Raw genomic sequence first — 18,656 nt, 5'->3', positions numbered from 1 at the left:
CATATATTAACACAATGCAGGTAAAATATTGTTGTATTGGCATTTCACAAACACAGCTTCAATGCCCAATATCATGTGCACACATCACTCACTTAATACATTGCTACACAGCCTGTACTTAAAGGTTGTTCACCTGCTAATTAAGTGAAATAAGGTATTCTGCTCTAACAGAAAATAGTCATATTACTGTTAAAGGCCAGGGTTTCAATACCAGGTTCTCACATCAGTATTATCTAATCAGTTAAAGGCCAGGGTTTCAATCCCAGGTTCTCACATTAGTGTTATCTTATCAGTGAAAGGCCAGGGTTTCAATACCAGGTTCTCACATTAGTGTTATCTTATCAGTGGAGCCATGAGGATTACATAGGATTACTTCTTTTGTTCTGGACCAATTTTTTCTACAGCTTTATCAGACAACTGTTTTTCACACACTAATGTTTAATCATAATTACATTTTTCAAGGTGAGCTTTTTTAAAATTGCAGCTGGGCCGAGTAAAGCTGATTGGCTGTAAAATATAGCAATGACATCAACATATGGAGAGTCTAGGTTTTAGTTTGTAAAAAGTAAACAGTCTATTATATATAAAGGTCAGGAGTCAAATGAGACTGTTTGGTTGGATAAACAATTGACATCAATAACACTAAGGTTCTTTTTTTTAGTGATAATGTGATAGGTGTGGTCGCTTTTCAGTGACACTGTCTGCAGCAGTTGAATTTCTGACAATTGGTCATTTCAAAACGATAACAAAACCCGGCCGTTTCTACTCAATAACTGTTCAAAGTTCATTCATTATCAGTTTGTAATAAAGAAGTATAAAAAATTCTATAATTTATTTACAGCAAGCAACTCTACATGTAAGCCAGATTTTGCTTTAGCAGTGGCAACAGTCCAACAAGATGTAACCATGCAAAATCTCTCATTTGAAAATCCTACTTTCACCCTTTTTTGACATATATCCATTACCATATACGGAAATGCCCAAAACCTGAATACATAGAGATAGACTAATCATCTGCCCCTGTCAACTATGTAAATGATATGAAATGGGCCCTGACTGTGTATAACTTGTATGGAGTAAGCAGCACTTTGTATTCTGGTTGATGAACTCACAGTAAAGGCCGTATTTTTATCCTGACAAAGCCATCAGCTCTACAAAATAAGCAGAGAGGCAAATGAAGCAAAAACAAGTGATACTCGACAAGATTGGTAAGTAGTTTGTCATTCATTTGTTTTACCGAAAACTAGACCACTACCTTTTTGGAAAATAAAGGTTAGCTAAAATACTTCTTTGGAAATATCTTCAAAAAACAAAAACAAAATGTTCATAATTTTCAAATCATTAAATTTGTTATCTCACTCGAATGCTTTTTCCATTTTTATGACGATATTTTTTTTTTACAAAGGATAATGTACAAATGTATATATGTAAGAATGTAGACAAAATCTAAATATATTCTTGATTAAGATCATGATAATATATATGTGTACGTACATGTACATAAATAAGGCCTTACAAAATTTGTGTGGTTCCGATTACGCTTAATACGGTACAAGAGGTGGATTAGAAGTACGCAGATTCTTTATTTTATTTTATTTTTTGAATTTGTTCCTATGTGAATGTCTAGTTCAGGTAGTTATGTTTTCCGTTGTTTTCCATATGGTCTCTGTGTTATTGGTTTCTTTTCCATCAGATGTACAGCCATTACAGATTGTAAGAACAGTTTTATATTGTCTTTTTAACTTGATCATCAGATGTCAGTTTCCACATCCATTCATTTCTCGCGAGACTTCACAAATTTCATGTTTTTATTATTTTTTTCTTGAATATGTAAAAAAATGTTTAGGGTCGGCAGTGAAAAACTAGGTGGGGTCAGGTAACTGGAACCAAACAATTGTTTTTAAACCTAATCAGAAATAATCTAATGTTAGGAGTTAAACCCAATCTGATTAAAATTTGTTGTGGTATTATTTACATGTACCTCTATTTCCATCGTTTTGAGTCATTTGTTTTTGTTCTGAGTGATTGCCGTGCGAAATTGATCTACATATTATTACTGATCAACCAGATAACACTGTATCACATATGTTTTAACTAGCGGAAGATGCAAGCCATTTTTGTATGCATTTATAATTACTGCAGATATCATCTACATAGTACATGTAAATTTCCTACCACTGAAAATTGTGTTATCATGTTCTCTTTTTTACATCTTATTTTAAATGTATCGTGTACTTTTTTATTCGTTTATGTTTTCTATTCATAAACTGTGTCTGTATTTTTTCTGCTACTAATTGTTGTTTTGTAAAGTTAGTAATACACATACTTCTCAAGTGTGAAACTATGTGTACATGTGGTTAAACAATTAATCCATCTTTATATTCAGTTACTTCATACACATTATACCTACATTGTATACCCTACAGCTGTCTAAAACTTGAAACTTATATTTTGTAATGGGGTCTGTTATAACGGAATATTCCTTTAACTTCAAGGCAGCTAAAGACATGCTGTGAACTTTGTGACTACATCTAGCCATCAGTGTGCCCTCTAATGAGACTTAAATGTTGTTGTTGTTGTTGTGAGTCAAAATGAGAAAAAAAAACCCTGTAATTTCTTGTGAGTGACCACATACAATGTAGTAAGAGATGGGGGAACACCAAATTTTGGTGTATCACTAGAAATTGTGTATGTCAGTGGTGCGTCAAATTGTCTTAGAGGGCACACTGGTAGCAATACCATATCACATACCAAGTTATACTTACACTTACAGTGTTCTCCCCACTTAACAGAAAGAAATGATACTATTGTCCATACATCTATAAGCTGTACATTGCTAGTCTGTTGGATAGATAGCAAGTTTGCAAAGATATCTACATAAATACTACATATATTGTATTTATTACTGTTAGTATATTTGTAATGTGACTATATTGGCACCGATGTGAAATGGCTAGAGGGTTGGTTGTCTGGGTGTCAAAGGTGACCAAAGCTGTAACATACAATTTGTAGAACTCTAACAAAATGAGATTATGCTGAGAGATTGAAAACAAAATAGGCTGGAGGAATGGTATCACACGTACATACAATTGAAATGTAGTACAAAGAGAAAATTCTTGTACTTTTAATTATGGATTTCAAATACAGTACTAGACATGTACAATGCCAAAATATTCAATTATCCAGGCATGATTCAAGGTTGTTCATATCAACAGAATAGTAGAACTCCAAACAAGGGCAATACTGACCAGTAGGAGTGACCTCACACTGACAAACATAACAGCGCCCTCTACCTTTTCACCTACATTTTGTATTCAAGTACATGTATGAGTCATTGGACAGAATCACACATCACATATATTTGTAAGTATTGTTAATGATAGCTAAGGTATACAGTCAAATTAAAGAAATGTGGTTGTTCTGATTAGGATGACGCTTTCAAGTTTGTATTTTTATGTTTTTCATCATGCTATGATGGGTTGGACAGTTGGTTCAAAAAAAGAAAAAAGAAAACAGAAAAATACAAATAAATAAGTGCATGTGTACATGTTGGTGATGCTTACATTTCATAATTGTAATTTCATTAAACAGTCTGGATGCTTTAGATAGACTAGAAGTATACACAATTTGATTTTTCAAAATTCATGTATTTCAGCATATGTACTTTGTAGAGTTTTTTTTTTTTTTTTTTTTTTATCTCCAACATTTATGGCTTTAGTTATGATACATTTTCACCTAGATATACACTTGTGGTGTCACCATCAGCCACACTGTATTTTTTTTCTGATCTGGTTATAGCAAGTGTTTGGTCAGATTGCACATTTCACTCATGTCTCATCTTCATTCGATATATACATTGTACATGTAGGGTTGATTGGGTCATGAGAAACATACGAATAAACATGACTCATCTTATACAGCTTTCAAAATAGTGAGTTGGTATTGAAACTGTTTCTCCAAAGGCCCACTTGGGATTTACGATTAAAATCTAGGTGTTTGGCAGAATTGAGATATAATAATACATGGAGAAAAAGTTGGTCCATAAAAAAAAGAATAATCCCATGTAGTCCTTAGTCCCAGTCTTCTTTAAGTGCAGTTCACACCTGATGTCTCTCAGGAATTGTCCAACTCCCATGTTAATATAACGATGTATTATATCTTGACTTCATGAATTAGGATCTTCCCATTTTCGGTAATACAACCACCTCCATGGCACATATCCTCTCAGGCTCTGTTGCCTCAACTACATGTATGGTCATGAACTCCTCTCTAAGGCTGCTGTTTTTAAGAAGACAATCCAACAGACACCCATATCACAAGTTGTGATTTGTGTTCATCGAAGGTCTTTGATGACATTAGTGTCACCCTTTGTTTCTCCAAAGATAGGAAAAAATGAGTATGCAGAGTCTGAGATGTGGAAAAGTCCTCCCTGCCTGTATTGCTTATAATCTGTGACTGACAGGGATTTGTGATACAAGGTATTCTCATGCACACTGGGATGTGCAAACCAGGCTCTCTACTACAACTTTCTTGCTGTACAGTGTCTGCAGTTTCTGCCTAACGGTATACTCAAGTGATATACCATTTTCTATAAGATATTTTCTATATTTGTTTGAGTCTTGGCAATTACCCATCCCCAACATATCGCACCTCTGCTTTGCTTGAGTCATTATGTTCTACTTCATCAGTATCATCTGCCCTTGTGTTTGTCTCGTGCTCAGCTCGGACAATATCAGAAATTTCTTTGATTATCAGTCTATTCACTTCCATCAGAATAGCTGACATGCACTCGATGTGATTCAATGTTGGGGGCTGGCAACAAACATTCATAAAATCCTCCAATGTTTTGTCCTGTGTAATGTGTTCATGTAGCTGCTGTAAATGAGCTGTAAATATTTTACAGTCATGGCTTCCGTGTTGATCCGGTGCACCCTTGCAGTTTGCCTGTAATATTTTGTAGATTTTGCACCACTGATAAAGTTCTCAACACTTTCAACTCTCTCGGGTTTCTTTAAGTCTTCTACTATGGCATTGACATGGTATGCTGATGACTGTTTCATTTTGGCAAAGACAGAGTCATCCTTTAAGGTTGTCAGAAATGTCTTAACACAGAAACTGAAAGGTGACCTTGAAAAGTAGTCCTGTCACCTCCATTAGTGGGATCAGTGGATGTTTACACTTACAGCTGTTAATGTGGGCAAATAACTAGAGTTTGTTCTTGAATTAGCAAGCTATTAATTAATGCAAAGCTGATAAACTCCATTAATTTTTTTTTTCAATGGTTACCCAATGTGCTGGTACAAGATATTTTGAAATTACAATATGGTTTATAGAATGAACGTCAGGTTCATGTAGAGTGTAAGTTTTCATGTAAATGATATCAACTTTCTTGCTGTTGAACTACTAGTATTTCATTCCCTTTCAAAACAATGCACTATTTTTCAAATGATAACATTTAGAGTATTGGTTGAGGGCGCTCTTCCCATGAAAGTGAAATATTTGGATCACAGATACAGCGGTCATGCTTCATTGACGTACTGTGTTGACAAAAACTGATTTTACATCATGATATTGGTTTCAAAAGTGACAAATTATGAACACCACAAAGAAGCTAAATATGTGGCTATCTAAATATTTCAATGGCCTAATTCAAATATTGAAACATGATAAAATAGTTTAAACACCACTTCGTATTTACATGTTTAAAGCTGATGACCTGATCAACAGGTTCCTGGTGTCAAAAATAACATTTAGTGATTATACGTACTGTGAATGTATAAAAATCGTTCAGTGATTACATGTATACTCAAGCTTGCCAGGTAGACATGAATAACAGAAATAGTACTGCAAGGCACAATTGTTTTTTGCAATCAACTCGTCTCGCAGGTTACAGCGTCCCTTCACAACCGCCCAAAAATTCCAGAATGTAAACAACAGGGAGAGTGCATAATTTACTACTACTCACCGGTACTTGAATTCCCTCAACGGCCTGTAAGTTGAAACAGTAACCTGTAGATATTGCATCTTGAGTTTCTTCGTTTCTCTCCCCCGGTAGAGGCAAACTGTTGTTTCGGACAAGGGACGCTCTCCACTGTGGACTACTACCGGAGTCGGCCATTTTGACGCTCGGTCAGTTGTTTGCGATGATTGACGAGTTATACCGAAGTACACCGACAAACGAATGGATTGTTTGCAAATTTTTGAACAAGACTATGAGCCCTGTTGCGTCCTCCCTGTCTTTCTCTGACTCATGTAACTGTCCTGGATAATTTTCTCATCAAGTGAAAAGCATTACGTAATTTATGAAGACCGTTTTTTTTACAGGAGTACAGCGTTACCAACAAACAAAGACAGGACTTCGTATGGCTGCCTTTACAGAAACGATGTGTTCATAATATCCTCAGAATGAGTAACCCCTCACCAACCCCTGAAAGAGCAATCTATGGTTTTGTACTTTACTTAGCGTCGATTGTTTGTTTCGGTAAGTTCTTTTTGTGGGACCTCGATTCGCCAGTCAAAAACTCGTGAACACCGGAAGTAAAGAGCGTGTAAATAGCTGTAACTTGTAAAGTTATAATATGTACAAATTTCGTCGACAACTTTCTTGTACATTTTGTGAGATACCAGAGTATGATATTCATATGAATATCGGCAGACATGAGTAGCACCTATATTCTAAATATGCGCGTCTATTAACGGCTAAACCAATAAAAGAAATGACCATATGGCATTAGTCCTGCTTGCATACGGAGGAATTCGGGACTCGATTCTGACAATTGAGAGTCAAGTCAGTAATACAGACTCGTGCACCGTCATGGAAGCAGGACTAATATGGCATATACACATGTACATGTGTAGTACATATGTAAGGCTGCTTTCATAAACACCTGGGGGGGGGGTATATTCTGTCACGACTTCTTATTACAATGACTTGTCAATTACTATAATATGGTACATTTATGTCAATATAAATGGCAAAAACCTGAGTTATCTAAGTTTTGAAGGCAAAGCATATATTTTGCTGTACAGTTTCTTTGATGTCAATTTTAATTGCTATCAGAATTGCATTTAGAATATTAGACGACTCAGTTATAGATTCATGAATTTATGCAAAACACTACACTGGCACAGACAAGACACAGGTTTACACAGTCTTTGTAAATGTACTGACAAGACAAAGGTTTGCATGGTTTTTGTAAAGGTACTTACAAGACAAAGGTTTGCATGGTTTTTGTAAAGGTACTGACAAGACAAAGGTTTGCATGGTTTTTGTAAAGGTACTGACAAGACAAATGTTTGCATGTTTTTTGTAAAGGTACTGACAAGACAAAGGTTTGCACAGTCTTTGTAAAGGTACTGACAAGACAAAGGTTTGCACAGTCTTTGTGAAGGTACAGACAAGACAAAGGTTTGCACAGTCTTTGTAAAGGTAATATCAGAAGTGACAAATAAACATCGAATGTATGTACATGTACATTTGATATACAATAGATAAATTCATCAGTTAAGTGGTAGTACTCAAGTATTTCTGTTGGCCAAGTTTGTAACTGGCCAACTTTCCCAGCTGACCAAGTATGTAACTACATGTAGTCTTGCTGCTAGACGTTCAGGCTTTCTTCCGATACGATAAGTGAACGAAGCTAGCTAATGTCATTTTCAGACTTCACATTCCATTTAGATGACATATGGCCATTGGTTGGACCATGTATGCATATATATATGTTAATATATTCAATAACCCATTGACCTCTATACTGCTAATGTCCAGTATCACGTGATGATAACAAATTACTAACTATTATGTCTTATCAGTTTATGGTAATTGTGAGTTTGATAAGTGTGTAAACGTTGTCATTCACATATTTCAGTTATGGCATTGGTGGTTATTTTTACAAGCCCAATAGGCATGATAAAATTAGCTATTGTCCTCTGTTTGTGCTTGACGCCAGTGTGGTTCTCTGATTGGCAGTTATTTATATCCTGAACTGCAGAGATGACATTTGCTAGACCTTGGATGCTCCATCGATAGTGGTGTTCGGTCGTGTGCCGTATTGTATCGGAAGAACATCTGAGGTCTAGTAGATAGACTAGTTTGTAACCGGCTGACTTTCCTTACTGGCCAAGTTTGTAACTGGCCAACTTTCCTAGCTGGCCAAGTTTGTAACTGGCCAACTTTGCAACTGACCAATTTTCCCTACTGGCCAAGTTTGTAACTGATGGCCAACTTTCGCAGCTGGCCAAGTTTGTACCTACTTGCCAACTTTGCAACTGGCCAATTTTCCCTACTGGCCAAGTTTGTAACTGGCCGACTTTGCACCTGGTCGCGTTCACTTGTATTCAAGTCAGGACTCAATTCTGACATTGCCTCTTTCTTTTTCATTCATGATTAGATATGGAGAGTGTCAGAATCAAGTCTCAACCTCCTCTGTCTACAAGCAAGACTTAGAGCTAGCAATGAGTTTGGAATTTACAAGAAGCTCTTGAAATGTACACTTTGGGAACTCCAACATATCTCTAGAGGAGGTGGATGGAGATGTGATGGAGTTCTTTAGAGCATCTATTTCCAACACTATGTTTGAACTAGTCCTGCCTGCTGATACAATGTACAGTAAGTTGGGACTAGATTCTGACATTGTCCCTTTCCTGTGGTGTTGAGAGACATTACGGTAATGTCAAACTCTTGTCTCGTACTCCATCTGCAAGCAGGACTATGTTTGTTAATGTTGTAAGTAGATAAATGTACTAGATATATCACATTCACAGACTGTTTTTTGACTTTTCATTCAATCAAAATGATGTATATGACTATTTCCTTTCCTCTCTTTATAAACATTATAGATTTTGACCGTGGCCATTTGAAAATATCCTTATTTATTTATGGATTGGGTGAAAACTATTACAGCTAAAATGATGTCAGCTTGGTGTTTCACTCATTGGACATTACAGCCAAAATGATGTCGACTTGGTGTTTCATTCATGGGACATTACAGCTAAAATGATGTAGACTTGGTGTCTCACTTATGTTTTTGAAACAAAGATAGACATATTTCAACTCTAGACTAATTACAATAACAGAGACACAACAAACACAGCAGCACCTATGTAATTGTTTCTTTTGCATTAGAAGTTGTCTGAGGGTGTATATTAAATGGCATGTTACATGAATGAAACACCAAGTCGACATCATTTTAGCTGTAATAACTAAAATATTAAATTTGATTGTACATGTAATTACTTGTTGACATTTGGTATCTATAATCTATTTACAGGATTGTTCATTATTTGGGCGTATGTTCCTGAAAAATGGTTACTGTCATTAGGGCTGACATATTGGCCTCAAAAGTAAGTCTCAGATTAAAGTAACCGTATGGATGAGGATTGGGTATTTATGTTGGATTTTTAATTTGTAAATAATTTTATCATGGCTTCCTACTTGAAAAATCAATGTGAAACAACGTTGACAAAGTCTTTGTTTGTAACTCAATACATTGCAAAAAACTGTTAATTAAATTTTTGTAATGTTTTGAGTTACAGACACAGGACTCGGTCAGTGTTGTTCACATTGATTTTTCAAGTAGGAAGCCATGATAAAATTATTTTACAAATTAAAAATCCAAAATAAATACCCAATTCTCATCCATATGGCCATGTCTTACAATTTGTAACTTAAATTGCTACATGTATGTGTCTCAATACGTATCTCAAGTGAAAGATGCTGTATTTGTCTAGTAGGCTGAAAGATTTGATGTGTTGCACTGCCCTCAACTCTCAAGTTGACCGATGTGTCAGGGCGCCCCCACCTTACAGACTTTAAATATATAGTATAGTCTGAAAAATTCATCATTTTTGTCACTCCACATTGTTGTTATTTAGCTGAAAAGAATTGCCACAAAGAAATGTTATGATTTTTATTGTATACCAGTAATGATTTTTACCAATTGATACAGGATATGTTTTGTAAATTTCAAGTCTATTCTTTTAACCATTTGGCATCAGGGTTTTTAATTGCTCTTTTTTGTTATTCATGTCACATCATGTCATGACTTTATAGACACTTGGAAAGCATTGTAATAATCGTTATATTTGTTGTGTTGTACATTTGGCAGGTATTGGGCAGTGGTAGCACCAACATATGTCTGCCTAGGAATTCTCTTCTTTTATATATTTTACACAGGATATAATTTGATAATAACTCAGCCACTAGACTCTCTCAATACTATAACAGGTTTGTACAATTTACACAACGTTCCATCATAACTCAGCCACTAGTCTCTCTCAATACTATAACAGGTTTGTACAATTTACACAACATTCCATCGTAACTCAGCCACTAGACTCTCTCAATACCATAACAGGTTTGTACAATTTACACAACGTTCCATCATAACTCAGCCACTAGTCTCTCTCAATACCATAACAGGTTTGTACAATTTACACAACGTTTCATCGTAACTCAGACACTAGACTCTCTCAATACCATAACAGGTTTGTACAATTTACACAACGTTCCATCATAACTCAGCCACTAGTCTCTCTCAATACCATAACAGGTCTGTACAATTTACACAACGTTTCATCGTAACTCAGCCACTAGACTCTCTCAATACCATAACAGGTTTGTACAATTTACACAACGTTTCATTGTAACTCAGCCACTAGACTCTCTCAATACCATAACAGGTTTGTACAATTTACACAACGTTCCATCATAACTCGGCCACTAGACTCTCTCAATACTATAACAGGTCTGTACAATTTACACAATGTTCCATCGTAACTCAGCCACTAGACTCTCTCAATACTATAACAGGTTTGTACAATTTACACAACGTTTCATTGTAACTCAGCCACTAGACTCTCTCAATACCATAACAGGTTTGTACAATTTACACAACGTTCCATCATAACTCGGCCACTAGACTCTCTCAATACTATAACAGGTCTGTACAATTTACACAATGTTCCATCGTAACTCAGCCACTAGACTCTCTCAATACTATAACAGGTTTGTACAATTTACACAACGTTTCATTGTAACTCAGCCACTAGACTCTCTCAATACCATAACAGGTTTGTACAATTTACACAACGTTCCATCATAACTCGGCCACTAGACTCTCTCAATACTATAACAGGTCTGTACAATTTACACAATGTTCCATCGTAACTCAGCCACTAGACTCTCTCAATACTATAACAGGTTTGTACAATTTACACAACGTTCCATTGTAACTCAGCCACTAGACTCTCTCAATACCATAACAGGTTTGTACAATTTACACAACGTTTCATCGTAACTCAGCCACTAGACTCTCTCAATACCATAACAGGTCTGTACAATTTACACAACGTTCCATCGTAACTCAGCCACTAGACTCTCTCAATACCATAACAGGTCTGTACAATTTACACAACGTTCCATCATAACTCAGCCACTAGACTCTCTCAATACTATAACAGGTTTGTACAATTTACACAACATTCCATCGTAACTCAGCCACTAGACTCTCTCAATTAATACTATAACAGGTTTGTACAATTTACACGTTTCATTGTAACTCAGCCACTAGACTCTCTCAATACCCTAACCGGTTTGTACAATTTACACAACGTTTCATTGTAACTCAGCCACTAGACTCTCTCAATACTATAACAGGTTTGTACAATTTACACGTTTCATTGTAACTCAGCCACTAGACTCTCTCAATACCCTAACAGGTTTGTACAATTTATGCAACATTCCATCGTAACTCAGCCACTAGACACTCTCAATACCATAACAGGTTTGTACAATTTACACAACGTTTCATTGTAACTCAGCCACTAGACTCTCTCAATACTATAACAGGTTTGTACAATTTACACAACGTTTCATTGTAACTCAGCCACTAGACTCTCTCAATACTATAACAGGTTTGTACAATTTACACAACATTCCATCGTAACTCAGCCACTAGACTCTCTCAATACCCTAGCAGGTTTCTACAGTTTTTGTACAGTGTACACAATGTTTGATTATATCTCAACTCCTAGACTACATGCATCTCCATACCTTGACAACTTTGTACAATTGACACAGTGTAGTCATGCAATCAAAAAGAAGGCCTAGTTTATAGAGCATAAACAGACTACCTTATTTTTTAAATCAACTCTTTTGTCATACAGACTACCTGGAACTGTTGTACAGTCAATCTTACATTGAATAATACACGAATTTGAATTCATTTGCTTTCAAATCAGCAATTAAAACTTTGATTCAATTTATGTCTAATTTTTATGGTATAAACAGCATTTGCCAAGGACTCTATTAAATGCTCAAGATATTGAGCATTAGGGCCAGGAATTTGTTGAACCGCACTTTAATATTCAAATCTAAGGTATTGAAAGTTATCATATATGAATTGTGTGTAACTTGCATATTACATGGTCCAAAGTTATCATATGAATTGTGTAATTTGCATATTACATGGTCCAAAGTTATCATATATGAATTGTGTGTAACTTACATATTACATGGTCCAAAGTTATCATATATGAATTGTGTGTAACTTACATATTACATGGTCCAAAGTTATCATATATGAATTGTGTGTAACTTACATATTACATGGTCCAAAGTTATCATATATGAATTGTGTGTAACTTGCATATTACATGGTCCAAAGTTATCATATATGAATTGTGTGTAACTTACATATTACATGGTCCAAAGTTATCATATATGAATTGTGTGTAACTTGCATATTACATGGTCCAAAGTTATCATATATGAATTGTATGTAACTTGCATCTTTCTTTTACAGATAACCATTATCGTCCTGTTCTGAAGGCAAAGGACCAACCAGCTGGTGCAATTCCTCCTATAGGGGACTTATCAATTTGTGAAGTAAATCAAGAAATGTATCTTTGACATGACAATTTGACCTTTGACATGTGGAAACTGAACCTTCATGCCAAATTTAGGTGCTTTGCAGCAGTTTAAGAATTGACAAAGAATCTGATTGGTGCAAACCAACATGTCAGACATTTATAGATTGACTTCAGAGAAGACTTTGTGATTCATATATGATCGCATCACAGGTGTGTGATTTGAGTCAAAAAACATCATTTTTGGTCAAAAACATTTAACTACAAAACTACTGGGCAGATTGGTCTGTGATTTGGTGTGAACATTCCTAACCTTTTTTAAAAATCAACTGACTGACCAACCCATAGTTGTCCATGAAAAAGTAATAAGAAACATTCTAAAAATTAGGGAGACCCTTACGTTGTATTTTGCACAGACGTTCATTTCAAGACATTTTATAGATGTAAATATGAAGCCATATTTATTGTTTGAATAAAACTTTTATAACATATCATATCATAGATCCAGTTGTCATTCTACAACTTTATTTTTTCATTCTATACCTTATGCAACCTGTGAAAAAACTGAGATGCATTTTCTTGGTCATGGTAAGCAGGAATGAGAGACAATTAAGTTTCATAAATACATACATACATACATACGTACGTACATACATACATACATGTACGTACGTACATACACACACACATACATACATACATACATACACACATACATACACACACACATACATACATACATACATACACACATACATACATAGTGGATACATACATACGTACACATACATACATACATACATATACACACACACATATACATACATACATACACACATACATACATACACACATACATACATACATACATACATACATACATACACACATACAGACAGACAGACACATACAGACATACACACATACAGACAGACAGACACATACATACATACATACACACACACACACATACATACATACATACACACACACACACACACATACACACAGACAGGCATGCATGCATGTAATTAGTGTCGGTAACTTCTCAAAGCATAAACACCACAGGCACCAAGCTCTGACCTGACCCCATAACTCTGTTTACTAATAGAATGCTACATGTAAGAACACTTGAGTATGACTGTTAGTGTTATATTATAACTTCCACAGATATAAACAAACTGATAAAAGCATTGCATCAACCTACATCACAGGCATCCATGTTGTTTTTGTATATGTTGTATTGTTGTTTTTACCTCACATCGTTTTGTTGTGTTAGGTCTAAATTTCCTTAGCTCACTTCATTCAAGTAACGCATGAGTGTGTTTTCACGGTTGCATGCCTTGGTAACTCGGAGCATACTGAATGATGTTCCATGTATGGAACTGAGTGTACCATTTATGATGAGTTGATTGTAATGGCAAGTGTGTACTTATACTATACCAGTTGATGTCTCAAAATCCCCAAACTAAGCTATTAGATTTTTAAATTAGAATAATCTTCACAAATGTCATTATGCACCTTGGCATAGCAAAGTATGGATTGTATGGTAATCTATTGGGAAGTTCATTACCATGTGTAATCAGAAAATTGGATTATTCTTCAAAGGTCTGGAAATCCCAAAACTTGTAGTATAGTGTAAAGTAGTGTGAGATCCTGGAGAGTACTCCACACATTCCACCATCATGATCATAGCATCTGGGTGTACAATGGAATACTAAGGAATGCCACCCATCATTGTGTTGTACATGTATAGTTTATTGCCAAGTTCATAACCATGTGTACATATAGGGAAGTTTGAATATTCTGATAGAATTGGTCTTGAAATCCCAAATATCTAAATTATTAGACTGTATACTAAACTCAAAACAACTCAACTTGTATCCAAACATAATGCAATTACTCCACTAATACAAACATACTGCAGATACATACATACACACACACACGTACGTACGTACGTACGTACGTACGTACGTACGTACGTACATACATACATACATGCATACAAACACACACACACATACATACATACATACATACATACATACATACATGTACATACATACATACATACATACATACATACATACATACATACATACATACATACATACAAGGTAAATTCTAGTTTAGATCTACTTGTGCTATCAAATCATCTGTTCACCAGATCTAGCTCAATAAGAAGTCATGAACCAAAAGTTGTTCATGCACATGAGTAAAACCCAACTGTTAGAATGATAAGTATATATACATGTTTGTGTAGCATCCTGAGCTGACAAACATACCATAATTTGGACATTGTATCTTCCCACATAAACACTAACTTATCACTGGGCAGGATTCTTTGATTGACAAATGAAATTATGGTGTCAATGACTGAGGGTGATTATGGTTTGAATTTGAAATTTCATCTCAGGACCGCACTGAGCTAGACGTAAAGAGAGATGTTGAGATTCAATGCCAAGGACAGCATTGAACTAGGTGAGATTCAATGCCAAGGACAACACTGAACTAGGTGAGATTCAATGCCAAGGACAACACTGAACTAGGTGAGATTCAATGCCAAGGACAACACTGAACTAGGTGAGATTCAATGCCAAGGACAGCACTGAACTAGGTGAGATTCAATGCCAAGGACAACACTGAACTAGGTGAGATTTGATGCCAAGGACAGCACTGAACTAGGTGAGATTCAATGCCAAGGACAACACTGAACTAGGTGAGATTCAATGCCAAGGACAACACTGAACTAGGTGAGATTTGATGCCAAGGACAACACTGAACTAGGTGAGATTTGATGCCAAGGACAACACTGAACTAGGTGAGATTCAATGCCAAGGACAGCACTGAACTAGGTGAGATTCAATGCCAAGGACAGCACTGAACTCGGTCAATTCACAATGACAAGAAACACACTGATTAAAGTTTGGGGTTCACTATGGAGTTTATTGAGAGTCCACATTAGTGAAAAGTACATGCTAATAATCATAATATATTTATAGTCAACAATACATAATTATGCACCGGTGTCAAATGTTGGTTATTCTAGCTAGGCAGTGATACTAAGTCTTGTACCACAAACATATACATGTACATGTAAAAGACTGCATACTTACATTTCACATACATGTATAGCAAGTAATCCTATTGCATACTCTATCCACATTTCAGACTCTATACTCAGAGACAGGGCTATCTTTTCATTGTCTGTGTTCTATTCAAATACAGTTTGACGTACACATTTACTATTTATATGGACAGTTTGTGTCCAAATTTAAAATTTAAATCAATATGAACACTTGTTCCCTCAAAGACAAGATAAATAATTTCAACTAGTACATTTCCTAGTGATGAAAGAAACATTCACTTAATAATATTATATAATCAGTAAAGACAAAGGCTAGGTACTGCCAGTTTTGCTACAACTCTCATGATGATACTCTAATATATGACACTGTGATGGCAAGGACCTCAAATGACAAGAATGAAGAACACAGGGCCAAGTAAACATACTGTTCACCATGGTATAAGAACACAGGGCCAAGTAAACATACTGTTCACCATGGTACAAGAACACAGGAGCATAATTGTGCCTCTCCAACTACAATGTACAATCATGGCAATTTATTTTGTACTCGTGGAGGGTTTGTACACACTAATCCTGGGATGTTTGTCAACTGAAACATACACACACTAATAACGGGATGGTTGTCACCTGAAACACTTGATTTATAACTTAAAATCAATTCTTTGTCATTGATAGTTTTTAGTCTTTGTTCTATAAAACCACTCATAATTAAAGATAACAATAAAGTTTTTCTGATTAATGCTGAACATGTTATTTCAAATGTCATATCAATAAAATATGGCAAAAAGTAAACCACAATAATAAAAAGTGATGTTGTCTTATGTCATGCTTCTTGGAAATGGAACATTGGACGATGAAATGGAAGGGTCTGTGATGATAAAGTTGGGTGTAAGAGTTCTAGAAAAGTTGTTGATAGCTAAATGTTTATAGATCTTGGCAGTGTGTCCTTCATAGTTGTCAATAAATCAGGGCAAACATATTACAAGTAGGTTGTATATAGAGTACAACAAACAAATGCTAATACAATTTTTTTTTTTACAGATATTAAACAACTAGTCAATATTTGCACACATGTTGAGGATTGGTTACAAGTTTTTCATTTGTTTTGGCAATGTTACATAACTGATAGATGACATTAGCTTTATTCTGAGTCTAGTGTGTACCTCATTAGGAAAATTATTGCTTGCGATACTTTTGAATATGTTCTGTCTGACGATAGAGCATTTTAGTTGTATGTGTTGACAGGAGGGTAACAAGTTGTGAAAAGTAAGAATGCTATGGTTGCCTAAATGTACACAAGTCATTAATGCTATGGTTACCTAGATGTACACATTGACGCTATGGTTACCTAGATGTACACATTGACGCTATGGTTACCTAGATGTACACATTGACGCTATGGTTACCTAGATGTACACATTGACGCTATGGTTACCTAGATGTACACATTGACGCTATGGTTACCTAGATGTACACACTAATGTTATGGTTACCTAGGTGTTCAAATCAATAATTGCCCAGAGAATGATTAGAATATTCACAATTACATAATACATTCCATACACAAATTAATTTCAATGCACCAATTCTAGTTACCATAGTTACCTATTCTTTGTTGTACTAGTTTATCAATTTTATAATACATTCAATTCAGCATTTCAACTAATCTCACAGTATATACCATTGTGTCTTAACTTGAGGCATGTTTAGAAAGTTGACTGAAAATATTCATATACAGGGTTTCTAATACATGCAACTTTTATTAGATCTGATTGCATATACACCACAGAGTGAATTTGAACTACATTTATTCATGAAAGTGTCCAAGTTTGGACAGCATTATCCATGGAAGTGTCCTACAGTTTGGACAGCATTATCCATGGAAATGTCCAACTTTGGACAGCATTATCCATGGAAATGTCCAACTTTGGACAGCATTATCCATGGAAGTGTCCTACAGTTTGGACAGCATTATCCATGGAAATGTCCAACTTTGGACAGCATTATCCATGGAAATGTCCAACTTTGGACAGCATTATCCATGGAAATGTCCTAGTTTGGACAGCATTATCCATGGAAATGTCCTACAGTTTGGACAGTATTATCCATGGAAGTGTCCTACAGTTTGGACAGTATTATCCATGGAAATGTCCAACTTTGGACAGTATTATCCATGGGAATGTCCAACTTTGGACAGTATTATCCATGGAACTGTCCAACTTTGGACAGTATTATCCATGGAAATGTCCAACTTTGGACAGTATTATCCATGGAACTGTCCAACTTTGGACAGCATTATCCATGGAAGTGTCCAACTTTGGACAGTATTATCCATGGAAGTGTCCAACTTTGGACAGTATTATCCATGGAAGTGTCCAACTTTGGACAGTATTATCCATGGAAGTGTCCAACTTTGGACAGCATTATCCATGGAAATGTCCAACTTTGGACAGTATTATCCATGGAAATGTCCTAGTTTGGACAGCATTATCCATGGAAATGTCCAACTTTGGACAGCATTATCCATGGAAATGTCCAACTTTGGACAGTATTATCCATGGAACTGTCCAACTTTGGACAGTATTATCCATGGAAGTGTCCAACTTTGGACAGTATTATCCATGGAAGTGTCCAACTTTGGACAGTATTATCCATGGAAGTGTCCAACTTTGGACAGCATTATCCATGGAAATGTCCA

General features: G+C 35.6%; 2 protein-coding genes across 2 annotated transcripts in view; one reads left to right on the top strand and one right to left on the bottom strand.

Annotated features, from left to right (window-relative positions):
* Nucleotides 1-6,118, bottom strand: part of LOC144451305 (nephrocystin-4-like) — a 66,869-nt gene extending 60,751 nt beyond the window's left edge. The window contains exon 1 of the mRNA XM_078142109.1: nt 5,966-6,118. Within this exon, the coding sequence (XP_077998235.1) occupies nt 5,966-6,118 (153 nt within the window). The remainder of the gene's footprint in view (nt 1-5,965) is intronic.
* On the top strand, nt 1,122-13,160 carry LOC144451377 (phosphatidylinositol N-acetylglucosaminyltransferase subunit P-like). The gene is made up of 5 exons (XM_078142199.1): nt 1,122-1,208; nt 6,325-6,481; nt 9,270-9,342; nt 10,107-10,225; nt 12,804-13,160. Exons 2-5 carry the CDS (start codon nt 6,406-6,408, stop codon nt 12,908-12,910), a joined length of 375 nt encoding a protein of 124 aa, XP_077998325.1. The 5' UTR covers nt 1,122-1,208; nt 6,325-6,405; the 3' UTR covers nt 12,911-13,160.
* The last annotated feature ends 5,496 nt before the right edge of the window (nt 13,161-18,656 follow it).

Source organism: Glandiceps talaboti, chromosome 21, assembly GCF_964340395.1.
Source record: "Glandiceps talaboti chromosome 21, keGlaTala1.1, whole genome shotgun sequence".
Classification (NCBI taxonomy): Eukaryota; Metazoa; Hemichordata; class Enteropneusta; family Spengelidae; genus Glandiceps; species Glandiceps talaboti.
This window is presented reverse-complemented; position numbering and strand designations above follow the sequence as displayed.